The following is a 12848-nucleotide window of genomic DNA, read 5'->3' on the forward strand; positions in this document are numbered from 1 at the left end:
CCTTTTATTTCTTCTTGCCTTGGCTGCTGTGCAGGGAAAACGCAAGAGGCAAAATCCTGGTTTGGCTGCAAGTACCTGTTTGCAAACCCAAGACAGGATTGAACCATGCCCTCCTGTCCATTAACTAATGCCATGAGCAATGTGACCTGGTTTATAGGGGGACATGGGTTATGGGACAATTAAACCCTCTGGTTAAGGTCAGGATTAGTCCCTATGCCACATGTCCAATGATTGAAAATATCAAGTTGGAGACTTACAGGTTGGCAACTAATGAAACTCCTGTTTGAAGTAGCTTTTCTTGTTGGTTTGAAAGTCCAAGAAAGCTAACTCATTCAGAGATGCTGGGCTCAGTCAAGGGTGGTTCCTGTTCATTGTTTCCTTCTTGCCAGGTCTCTTGTTTCCACAAACAACTTCCTTCTGCAGCAGCTGAATAAAGAACAAGACCCTTCCATAGGCAAAACAGGCCGTCTTTCGGAGAAGATCCCTGATGCTCCTTGTCATGCCTCTTGCCCTGCGAGGACGTCCCATCGTGCTTCCCTCACCTCTCCCCTTGCTTGGAATCCAGAAATGTTAAGCGGCTGTCCTCTCTGACAGAAAGCACAGAATCACTTTCTTCCCATGGTGACTGTCATACAAATTATGCTTCATTTTCACAATCAATCAATCTCTTTATTACAGGCAGTGACCAGTATTCTTCATTTTCACATAAGTATAGTATGAAAGCCTGTTGGCAGGTGTGCCTACTCTTTACTGCTTTTATTGGTACTATTTCTTTGACTCCTCATGGCCCTAGGAGGGACTCACTGGCGTGTCCAGATGTGCTCTGAGGACATCCCAAAACAGAAGCACCCACAAACATACTTATTTCACACACTCCAAGGCCAGGAAGGGAGTCCACAGCCTCCCTACTCTACCTTTTTTCCTCAGGGACATTGGCTTCAGCCCCCATCTCCCAGTTTGTCCTTCATGCCTGAACCAAAGTCCAGCTTTCCAGTGGCCATCCTACAGTGCGTATGGTTAACTCCATCTCCTTTTCCCTATTCGAAAACACCCTTCTGCTGTTCTCTTCCACACATGCCCCTCAGTCCTTTCCCTGGGCCCAGAAGGCTTCCTTTCTTCAGAACTTTATAGAGTGGCCAAGGCTTCATCGTCTCACAGTATCCAGATGGAAATGGTTTGATGTGGTGGTTTGATGCAGTAACACAATGTATTAATGCTGAGTATAATCCTTAGCTAGTGGGATTACACACCAGAGTGTGCAAAAGGGGAAATTGTAGGTGTTGTTAAAATGATAATTGAATTCAAGGTGTACCGTCTCTGATAACAACAGCTTGAAAGTATGTAGCTAGCACTAAGCTTGAATTGAGAGGTATCACCCATTTATCCTGGCCCATCGTCATGCATTTGTGCAGCTCTAAACTGTGATCTGGACTTGCTGCAAGGCAAACCCACAAAATCATCTTGCAGCCATAGGGAGAGAAGCGGAGGTCTTCTGGCCAATTGCTCTGGTTTTGGCCTGACCTGGCCAACTTCTCTCTCCACCCAACCCAGACGAGTAATAAGATGGAAGCTTATTATGGAATTGGTGCTGCTTGTACAAATAAAGCGTTTTTGCAGCATCCATATATTGCAGCATCAGAATGACAGGCCAGACTTTCTTCTGCACTTTAATCTGAATTTCCCTTTACTGTGGAAAATCTGGCAAGTAGAAAGAGCCCAGGATGCAGCTGCAGGTGCTTCTTTTGTGAAAGGCTCATGATGGCACATTTCTTTATGATGATGAGCGATTTGTGGGGTGTGGTGATGTTTTTAGTGGGCAGCAATTCATGCCACTCCCCTCCTTCCATTTGCTTCCAGCCATGTTGATGACACTCCTGTGCCTATTTTCACCACTTTCTGCACACGGAAGGCATACAGATTTCAACAATCCACTATGTGTGAAGAATTGCCTTCAAGGCTGTGATAAGAAAAGTACCAGCTACAGAGGTCTAGCACAAGATATCTCTATCACTCGTGCACAAGAAAGACTTCAGTATTTTAAAAAATCTTAACAATTTTGCCAGTGCCATATCTCACATACAAAGTACCTTTTTTGTTTCCGATACCTAGTCTTCTTGTGTCACAGCACTTACAGTGCTCAAAAGAGCAGTCCTAGTCTAAAAATTGAGCCCTAAGGACACATGACTGCAGAGGTGGCCAGCTCACTCCAAGTTGCCTCCTAATTTGAGAAACCTTGTGATGTACTGGTGAAGGCAAAACTGCCAGCAGCCTTTTGAGGTTGGGTTCACCAGTGCTCTGTTTTGCCTTAATTATAAAACGGCTTCTGCGAGGGAGAGCAAGTAGGATATAAATGGGTGCATGTTTCATTGAGGGAGGCGTGCCAGTAACCCAGGGCTGGTGAGTGGAAATAGGGCTGGGAATGGAATCCCATTTCTTTACATGTCACATTTTGGGACAGAAGACAAGAGACCCAAGAGATGCCGCTTCAATTTTTATTCAAAAGACTCATGATATAAAGCTTTAGAAAGCCTCAGGCTGCTCCATCCTCATTATGCCTTGGCCCTTCCATTGGTTCCTTCCAAGGCTCTCACCAAGGCAAAACATTCCCTTCCCAAGTCACCAGCACCCCGTGTTGCTTTTCAGAGAGGTTGCAAAGCACTTTCATAATGCCAGACACACTTTCTTCAACAGTCAGGTCAGCCTGCAAGGTACAAACCATGGTTAGATAGTGATTCTGCAGAGGCACAAGAAAATCTGCAGTGATGGATGAGAGCTCAGCCAACCACATGAGTGATTGTTTTGCCTATCTAGCTACCAAAGGAGTGGCCAGAAGGGAGGAATGGGATAAGTTTGTCCTTGGTTGTTATTTTAGTGTGGGCCTGACTGAATATTCACTTCTCCAAACAATAAGCAAAACTATATGCAGCTATCCTTGGAAATCGGCACACCCCAAAAATCTGTAATGCAATTCTCCTACCAAAAATGTGATCAGCAGTGTATTTATTACAGGCAAGTGTGAATAAAAATGCATCCATTAGTGAGCTCTTGGCTTCCAGGTTGATGTATATATGAATGAATACCGTGGAAAAAGTGGATAGAGGAAAGTTTTTCTCATAACACTAGGCTAGAATTCGTGAAAATCCAGTGAAGCAGGATGTTGGAAGATTTAGGACAGACAAAATAAAGTTAAACATGGAACTCACTTCCACAGGAGGCAGTGATGGCCGCCAACTTAGATGGCTTTAAAAGAGGATTTGACAAATTCGTGGAGAATAAGGCTATCAATGGCTACTAGCCATCATGACAACAATGCTCTGCTTCCACTGCCAAAGACACCCCAACAACTGGCAGCTTCTTTAACTCAGTCTTTAGTGGCCAACGCCTTGGGGTGGGCAAGGAAGGTCAATGCTTGGGTCTGCCAGGAGGAGCCTCTTCCCTTGGGTGTGCACAATATTAGTAAGACTTTCAGCAAGAGAACTGGTGAGGCTTAGGCTCAGCCAGACTTCCTTTTATGCTACATTTCTAGGCACAGATCCAGGATTTCCAGGTCTGTGTCCTCCGAGTGTGGGGTTTTGTTTTTGTTTTTTTGCCCTGCCACTTTCCCCAGGAAACCCTGTGTTTTACTGCTGAATCAGAGTACATAGCAGTTTGTGGAAAAGCTGATTGCCATTTGCTCCAATTCAGAAGTAAAAACACTGGTTTTCATGAGGAAAGTGGCAGGGCAATATTCTATCTCTCTCTCTGCCTGGACCTGAAAATCCCAGACGCGTGCCCAGAAATGTGGCCCAAAAGGAAGTGTGGATGAGCCATTAGTATGTGTGTATAGTTCTGATTTAGAATGAAGTAATGCAGAGAGTTCTTAAGAAGAAATCCTTAGCTGACTCACCTGCTCACTTCCCAGCTCTGTTTTCACCCAGCCAGGATGAACAGCAGTGCACAGGATCCCATCATCTTTGTAGCCCATTGATTGGCACTTGGTGAGCATGTTCAAAGCAGCCTGGGGATGGACGAAGACATGAGCAGACCCCAATCATAGATGCACAGAGAGCAGAAAGGACAACTAAGGCTACTGGCTCAATATAAATTGAGGTTATAAGACCACTCACTTTGGACCCAAAGTCTCCCTGCTGTTCACATAACCAACATTGATTGGGCAGACACTGAAGCTGAATACTCCTAAATTCTGGGACAGTTTTGCTACTGAGACACGGAATATACTATGCTAAAAAGATGGTGATGTCTCTGCCATGGCCATAAAATGTAGTTGCAGTTGCCACATCACTTGTAACTGGTCCAAAAACTTCCCCCACCAACCCTAACATCTCTAGGAGGTAACAACCACTGGCATGGAAACGGCAACAGGTACCAGAATTATATAATGTAGCCTTACCCAACCTAGTGCCCTCCAGATGTTTTGGACCTCAACTCCCATCAGTCTCAGTCAGCATGGACGAATTCTTACCGTGGAATTCAGGTGCACAAAGCAATTTTATCCACTTGTAAGACAGAACAATTTCAGTATGGACAAAACGTCCAACTTGGAGAGGGAGAAAGCTGGTGGGTGTTACACAAGGCATTTCAGTAGCACATCACTCACTAGGCCAGCCATTGTTGGGTACATAGAAAATCTTTCTCAAGGAAGGCAATGGACAGAAATGCCAGATTTGACCCATGTCCCACAGGAGAAGCCTGACCTTGCTGCAGCGATAGGAGACGACTGGGAAAGCGAAATAATGCTCTGGTGTTTTCTCAATGGATCCTAGAACAGTGGACATGTTGATGATGGCTGCTTTCCCGCAGCTCATGCCTTTCTGATTGGATCCGTGGGCAGCCTTCTTCAGCAACGGCAATAATTCCTAAAGAGAGGCAAAAGCTCTTCAGCTGTACAAAACTGGTCTGCATAAGGATCTGCTAGTAAATGGGCACAAGATTGCAAAGACCATCCACCTCTGGCCTTGTTTCTTACACCTCTCAATTTCTACCCCAGAATATCCTAGTTGGCTTTTTCAAAACGGAAGATATTAAGACTCAGCTCTGTTCGGTAGTAATGGAGGGTAGATGCTGTCACAGAGCTTGGCTGATCCTGCAGAACTTTCTCTTACCAACTCAGCCTGTGAATTCACCTAGCCAGAGGCTATTCTCCAGGGGCCTTTTGAAGATAGGAGTGACCTCCCTAACTCAAATCCAGGTGTCACCATTTACAGCCCACTGACCAAGCCCACAAGTCCCATTCTTTTCTCTTAATAATTCTGACCCTCAGCAATGAAGCAGTCTGCATATGCAAAGAGGAAAGGCTGCTGTATTGCCCTTTGCTGTCTCCGGCCAGCTGTGCTGCCAGGAGCTGGCCTGGGAGGGGCAAGTCCTAATCCACTCTGTGTCAAGGGGGCCTGCTTCCCACCCTGTAGTCCAAGAAGGGGTTGCTCTTCTTGTGCAGAAAAAACTGACCTTGGTCACTAACATTGGGCCCACAAGGTTGATGGTGTAGACGTCCAGCATGTCTTTAGCAGTGGCTGACTCCAAAGTACAGGGCGGCATGACCCCAGCATTGTTGATCACCACGTTCAGCCCAGCGCCTCCCAGGCGGGCCTCAACCTTCTTGGCAGCTGCCTTGACACTTGCCTCATCGGTGGTTTCTACAAAGAAGAAGAAACAAGACTCTGTTTTGTGTAGGACTTGACTGCATTCTCACCTGTCTCGCTTGTGTCAGCTATTCACAATAAGTGGGATTATTGGCATGTTCATTCACGTAGGAGAAATGCAAGGAGAGCAGGATTGCATCTTGTGGCTCTGCTTCCAACTTCAGTGTCTTCATCTGAACACTTGTAAGCTATGTAAGGTCACATGTTTGGATGTGTACATGGAGGTTGGTGGGGGCATCTCTCTCTCTCACACACACACACACACACACACACACACACACACACCACTCCATCCGAGCCAGGCAGATCTCTGGAGGGAATACCATCCCTAAGAGGGCTTGGCTCTCCTTCTCGCCATTCATGGTGATAGAGAGGAGGGCATCTGAGGCACAGCTTCAAAGCCTGGGCTAGTTAATACAGGTGCAGATGGCTCTTGAGGTGACCAGGCCCAATACCTTTTAAAGCTCATTTTTTAAAAAAATTAAAATAGTTAAGCGAGGTGATACAGGGGCCCACTGTCAAGAGCATTTTGGAGAAAGCATCCCTTTCAATCATACTTCCTTACTCCTCTGCAAACTTCTGTTTCTTTAAGGGGCAGTCATGCAGTTTTGCTTTGTCTAGCCAGGGGGGAAGGAGCTGGGTGGGGCAGGGAGAAGTGAGGATTAGAGTTGAAATGCCATCAAGAGGTGCCTATCTTATTTCCTTCATAAGCAAATAGAAGCTTGCCTTTTGAAAAAGCCTTGGGTGCTTGTCAGTATTTGGGAGGGGCATCAAAAGCAAGCAGAACACCTAATCTCTGCTGAGGGAGGCCCTCATTCAGCTTTACAGAGGAGCTGCACACACCCATTCCATTGCCATGGCAGCTGGATCCAATCATTGGGGCCTATTGCTATCAAATGTTGCTGGGTGGGGGCCATTTATTGGCTCAGCGCATCACTGCTAATCTCTGCACACATGCCAAGCCTTCCTAGTACCTTATAAGCCATTATCTTTTGGCTACTCTCAGTGATTTCTTGACTTATTACCACATGTTTCGTCTTTCTTTGCAATGCAAGCAGTTACAACAGCAAGGCATGGTCATTTGGTCATTTTGATCTACCGGAAAGTAATTCATGAACCCGGATGGCATTCTCAGCCCTCCAAAACTATGTGTCTAATGCCTGTTATGAAATTAGAGCTAAATGTGCTGCCTCTCTCAAAGGTTTGGGTGGGTATCACAACCCTCCAACATTTCTCTGATGAAAATGATAATGTCTTATAAGGTACTAGGAAGGTTTGTGGGTGACTTAGAACCACAAGGGGAAATGGAGGAGAACAGTTAGAAAACTATTGTGCATGCTTAAAAAGGCTATGAATATTAGTCAAACTGCCCAGTTGGAGCTAGAGCTAATCAGCATGATCATGGGATGTATGTAGCGAAGGGGGTACATATCAAGGGGAAAATATGAAATAAGTGGACCAGGAAGTCTGTAAACTTCAGTCTCCTAACCAATAGGACAATGTAGGAGGGAAATTTGGACAGATTACTTAGGGCAAATTTGTCCAACAGATTCTGACTTGTAGTGCTTGTTTTGGGGCACATTAAGGGAGGGGAGAGGGCTTGTTAAAGATCCTCTATCTAGTACATGGTCTAGAGGAGCATCTAAATACAGCCAGTGCCTTAAGAAATGACCAGATACAACAGGGAGAAGAAGCTGCCAAGGCTCAAATTAAGAAGCAACAGCCTTGCTGCTGTTTGCTGAAAGAGCGGAGAGGGCTTACCGAGTTGCAGAATTGCCAGATTGGGGTGCTTGGATGCCAGTTGCCTCAGCTCCTGTAGGAAACAAAAGAAAGCAAGTTATTTTACAAACAGGACAGGAAAATTGGTTTCCAGGTGGAAAAATCAAAACTAGAAACCGAACTGTTAGAACCCAATACTAAGAATTTATCTAGAATGTATAACTTGTTGCTGAAATGGAGTACACAGGATGAAACAGTTAAATCGGCTATGATTAAGTGGGCACAGGATGTTGGACATAACATTATGTCAGCTGACTGGGAATGGTTATGGAACACCGGCATTAAATTTACGGCATGTAATGCCTTAAAGGAAAACATTATGAAAATGGTTTATAGGTGGTACATGACCCCAGTCAAGCTGGCAAAAATCTATCATTTGCCCGATAACAAATGTTGGAAGTGTAAAGAGACTGAAGGTACCTTCTACCACCTTTGGTGGACATGCCCGAAGATTAAGGCTTTCTGGGAAACGATCTATAATGAAATGAAAAAGGTACTTAAATGTACTTTTCCTAAAAAACCAGAGGCCTTTCTCTTGGGCATTGTCGGCCAACTGGTGACAAAGAAGGATAGAACTTTTTTTATGTACGCTACAACAGCAGCAAGAATACTCATCGCAAAGTATTGGAAGACACAAGATTTACCCACTCTGGAAGAATGGCAGATGAAAGTGATGGACTATATGACATTGGCCGAGATGACAGGCAGAATCCGAGACCAACGAAAAGAGACGGTGGAAGAAGAATGGAGAAAATTTAAAAGTTATCTTAAGGACTACTATAAACTTAATGAATGTTAAAATGTTGTGGTTTTCAGAAACAAAGGGGTACAGTGATATAAGGTCAGAACACAAAGAGGACTAAGATGACAGAGGTTGGAAAGTAACAATTGGGAGTTGCTATGAGATTATGGACATTGGGATGCAGAAAGGGGGGGTATGGGGAAGTCCAAGAAAAGAGGTTTATGAAAATATGTTTGAAACTATACGTGTATGTTTGTCTTTTTAAGTGTTTGTTTGTTTTTTAAAAAACTCTGTAAAACCAATAAAAATTTTATTAAAAAAAAACAAACAAAAGAAAGCAAGTTATATCATGTTGTAATGTGTCCGAAGTTCCCCCACGTACATTACCACAGAGTCGTTATAACTATCTTGTAAGTAGGCCAGTCTTAGCCCCATTGTGCAGGTGGCAGCCTGAGGCTTCCATACTATCTCCCACAAGGGCATTGTGGGACTGAACTTGAACAACATCAAGAAAGAACTCCAGAATGGCTGGTGAGAGCCATGTGGTGGAGCTGGAGCAACAAGTTCAAACCTCTTCACAGCTAAAGTTCACATGTAGACTGAAGGAGAACAATATACTTAATTACCCATTTCCTCCCAAGGTGAGCTAAACCTGGCAGGACAGCTTACTCTATGGCATTAACCCCTTCATGCATTAATTAAACTTAAGCAGGTTGGTTATATGAGGCAGTTTATCCCACAATAGGCGAGTTCTGGGTCTGAAAAGGTTGGAAATTTATGCCCTATGGGAATAATAATAATAATAATAATAATAATAATAATAATAATAATATAATAATAATAATAATAATAATAATAATAATAATAATAATAATAATAATAATAATAATAATAATAAATTATTTATACCCCGCCCATCTGGCTGGGTTTCCCCAGCCACTCTGGGCGGCTTCCAAAAGAATATTAAAATACTATGATACATCAAACATTAAAAGCTTCCCTAAACAGGGCTGCCTTCAGATGTCTTCTAAAAGTCTGGTAGTTGTTGTTCTCTTTGACATCTGGTGGGAGGGCGTTCCACAGGGAGGGCGCCACTACCGAGAAGGCCCTCTGCCTGGTTCACTGTAACTTGGCTTCTCGCAGTGAGGGAACCGCCAGAAGGCCCTCGGTGCTGGACCTCAGTGTCCGGGTAGAACGATGGAGGTGGAGACGCTCCTTCAGGTATACTGGACCGAGGCCGTTTAGGGCTTTAAAGGTCAGCACCAACACTTTGAATTGTGCTCGGAAACGTACTGGGAGCCAATGTAGGTCTTTCAAGACCGGTGTTATATGGTCTCGGCGGCTGTTCCCAGTCACCAGTCTGGCTGCTGCATTCTGGATTAGTTGTAGTTTCCGGGTCACCTTCAAAGGTAGCCCCACGTAGAGCGCATTGCAGTAGTCCAAGCGGGAGATAACCAGAGCATGCACCACTCTGGCGAGGCAGTCCGCGGGCAGATAGGGTCTCAGCCTACGTACCAGATGGAGCTGGTACACAGCTGCCCTGGACACGGATTTAACCTGTGCCTCCATGGACAGCTGTGAGTCCAAAATGACTCCCAGGCTGCGCACCTCGTCCTTCAGGGGCACGGTTACCCCATTCAGGACCAGGGAATCCCCCACACCTGCCCGCCTCCTGTCTCCCAGAAACAGTACTTCTGTCTTGTCAGGATTCAATCTCAATCTGTTTGCCGCCATCCATCCTCCAACCGCCTCCAGACACTGACACAGGACCTTCACCGCCTTCACTGGTTCTGATTTGAAAGAAAGGTAGAGCTGGGTATCATCTGCATACTGATGAACACCCAGCCCAAACCCCCTGATGATCTCTCCCAGCGGCTGCATGTAGATGTTGAAAAGCATGGGGGAGAGGACAGAACCCTGAGGCACCCCACAAGTGAGGGCCCAAGGGTCTGAACACTCATCACCCACCACCACTTTCTGAACACGGCCCAGGAGGAAGGAGCGGAACCACTTTATGACAGTACCCCCAGCTCCCAGCTGACAGTTAGTTGGTGATGAAACTAACTGACCAAAAGAGCCAAGTGAGGGGCCATCTACCCCTGAGAAATTGTGCAGATATACCAAAGTTTTTAAAAAGCTAGATTTTCTGTGCTCAGAAAACAACAGCTGGAAGCTGAAGAGGGGAAGCATTAGAGGGGAATGTTTTCACATTGTGCAGGTGCCTTGAACAAAGGTGTGGTTGTTCCATAGTAAATGGCCAGTGTAGAAGCAGCTTAACTTTTAACATGCCCTGGAGCTAGTTGAACATGGCTGCTACCACTGTGAAAGCTCCAAAGTATTCAGTGTAGGCTGACTTCACCATGTTAAAACGAGGTCATGTGCTAAGGAGTTTCTTTGCAAACCACAGCAGTAGACTCTTTTTTCTCTTATTGGAACAATAAGTGCCATTCTAATATTCAGCCTCATGTTTATTTCTCTTTGCTACAAACTCAGTTTGCCTCCAGCAACACTCAACTTCCGCATTTGTAAATCCAAGCCTCCCTGTTCTCTCCTCCAAATGGAGAGGCCCCTAAATTAGGGAAGTCTAGAGCATGCAGCTCCACAAACAAAACAAACAACCAGAGTTCTCAAACAAGGATTTGCAAACTTGCCTATCTCCTGTTCTAAATTCTATGGCTGAGACGAGCCTCTTGCTTATATAACAACTTGGAAACTTTTTAGCACAGATTCTGAAAAGGGCTCTTGCATGCAACACTGACTTATGGAAGTCAGAGTAACACAATCTGGCAGCAGGGAAGGAGAAGTTCCAGCTGGAAAGGATGGAGTGTGGATGGATGCTTGACAGTTGCTTCAGGGGAGGGGAAAAAGTGGATCTTTCTCTTGCATGCACACGCAGGAATTGAAATCCCTAAACTGGAGCAAATAAGATATTTCTGCTTATAAACAATGTGCAGGGGTTGGGGAGACAATGGGATTTGCAGAAAGACGCCTGTCTCAGACACATCAGCTTTGCAGAGAGAAAGTGTTTGTCCTCCTATCGTGGAAGGGTGTGTGTGTGTGTGTGTGTGTGTGTGTGTGTCCCGAGAGGGAGACTTTCTGCCTTCAAAGTCAGCTAAAGAGAGTCTAACAACTCACCTGTGCTCTGGCCCCTTCTGGATCCCGGCAGGTTGCGAACACTACTTGGGGAGGGTTTGGTTTCTCAAGGAAACATTTCACCAGCTGCAGCCCGATGCCTCGGTTGGATCCTGTCACCAAGACACTGCGAATGTGACCTGATGCCATCCTGTTCTCACAGAAGCCGTTACTCCTTTCTGCAGCTCCTCTGTGCCTTGCCCCAAGTTTTCTTTCCAGTGGGCTGGGCCTGTGTCATTTCCTGCCGTGACTGGGGCACCCGCCTTCCTTCCCACTGGCTGGCTGCAGAAGAATATCAGATTCCATGTAGGCAAGCTCAGACTGCTCTTTGCTCAGAACCGATGGGCAGAAGGGATATGGTCAAGCATGAGGAAGTTTTTACAAGTTTTGCAGGCTTTTGGACTTAAAAATAAATACGCCTCCAAGTCCTGTGAAATAAATGGGTGTGTGTGCACCAGTGCTTCTCAAGCATTTTAGATTGAATTGGGACCCACCTGTAAAAATTTCCACTTGACCTATGCTTTCTAGGCATGGGTCTGAGTGGTTTACCCCCACTCCTTTCCAAGGGAAAAACTGCTCTTTAGTGGCAGATCAGAAGAAATGGCAATCCAGGGTAAACCCAAATTGCTGTTTGCCCCGATTGAGCGCTAAAGATTTGTTTTCCCAGGGGAAAACAGCAGGGCAATAGGAAGTGTGGATAAGCTGTAAATTCACCTTTCAAATCCCATCATCCTTCCTGAAACAGTCCATACAAGTAAGGACAAATTCCAATTCCTTCACATCTTCAATAGTATTTACTCATGGCACAGAGCAGAAGTGGGGGACATGTCATGCTCTTTCTGGGGTAGTTTGTCCACCTTTTGTCACACACCCCCCACTCAGCTCTCACCTGTGGCTCCTAGAAGCTGCCAGCATGCAACAGTGGCCACACCCTGGGAAACGGCTTCGACTGGCTGGCTAAACCAGGTGAGAGTAGCCGATTACAATACAGGGAGGTAGACTAGTATTTCCTTTTCCTTTTCTTTCTTTTTTTACAATCAGGTAGTATATAAATTTTTTTGGGGGGGGGAATAAAATAAATAATTTTCAGAAAACTAGAAGGGATGTTGGGAGTGCAGTGGCAGCAACTGTGAGAGGTCTCTGACTTGCACCAAGCTCAGGACTATCAGAAACTAGCCCAGGCCAGGAGAAAACCAGGCTGGCAATAATACTATTAATAATAGCATGTATGCATAGAGGTGGTAGCCTGTTTCCTTTAGGAGGTATGCTAAAAGAAAAAAAATACCTCTAATTCCCTGATGGGGTATATAGAGCTCGTATAGAGTCCTTAGATGGAGTTCCCTATCGGTCGGAGAGAAAAAGCAGAGGACAAGAAGTGTATATTGAAAAGCAAAGCACCTTTATTAAAGAGAAAATAAACTGTTGCAACAGGGTCCCCACTCACCACACGCAGGAGGGAGGAGAACCCCAAACAAAAGAAAAACAGAGGTTTATACCTTCCAATCCACAGGTGGACCTTCCCACAACCTATCCAGCCAGAGCATCAGTCATACATC

General features: G+C 45.3%; 2 protein-coding genes across 7 annotated transcripts in view; one reads left to right on the plus strand and one right to left on the minus strand.

Annotated features, from left to right (window-relative positions):
- The window catches only part of LRRC36 (leucine rich repeat containing 36), a 26528-nt gene extending 23487 nt beyond the window's left edge, over nucleotides 1-3041 (plus strand). For all 6 annotated transcript variants that reach the window (XM_083515008.1, XM_083515007.1, XM_083515009.1 and 3 more), the window contains exon 12: nucleotides 390-3041. In XM_083515008.1, the coding sequence (XP_083371134.1) occupies nucleotides 390-591 (202 nt within the window). In that variant the 3' untranslated portion in view covers nucleotides 592-3041. The remainder of the gene's footprint in view (nucleotides 1-389) is intronic.
- On the minus strand, nucleotides 2479-11553 carry LOC310712234 (C-signal-like). The gene is made up of 6 exons (XM_083515135.1): nucleotides 11296-11553; nucleotides 7401-7452; nucleotides 5446-5633; nucleotides 4695-4856; nucleotides 3887-3997; nucleotides 2479-2701 (listed from the first exon to the last, which is right to left on the minus strand). Exons 1-6 carry the CDS (start codon nucleotides 11440-11442, stop codon nucleotides 2588-2590), a joined length of 774 nt encoding a protein of 257 aa, XP_083371261.1. The 5' UTR covers nucleotides 11443-11553; the 3' UTR covers nucleotides 2479-2587.
- Between the last annotated feature and the right edge of the window lie 1295 nt (nucleotides 11554-12848).

Source organism: Podarcis liolepis (assembly GCF_965112155.1).
Source record: "Podarcis liolepis genome assembly, chromosome: 7".
Taxonomy (NCBI): Eukaryota; Metazoa; Chordata; class Lepidosauria; order Squamata; family Lacertidae; genus Podarcis; species Podarcis liolepis.

Excerpts from the sequence above, each read along its gene's own strand:
- LOC310712234 (XM_083515135.1), bottom strand. The coding sequence starts at position 11,442 with ATGGCATCAGGTCACATTCGCAGTGTCTTGGTGACAGGATCCAACCGA. Across the intron at positions 5,634-7,400 it reads TCTGGCAATTCTGCAACTCG|AAACCACCGATGAGGCAAGT; the intron begins GTAAGCCCTCTC and ends TCTTCTTTGTAG. Across the intron at positions 4,857-5,445 it reads GCCCAATGTTAGTGACCAAG|GAATTATTGCCGTTGCTGAA; the intron begins GTCAGTTTTTTC and ends GCCTCTCTTTAG.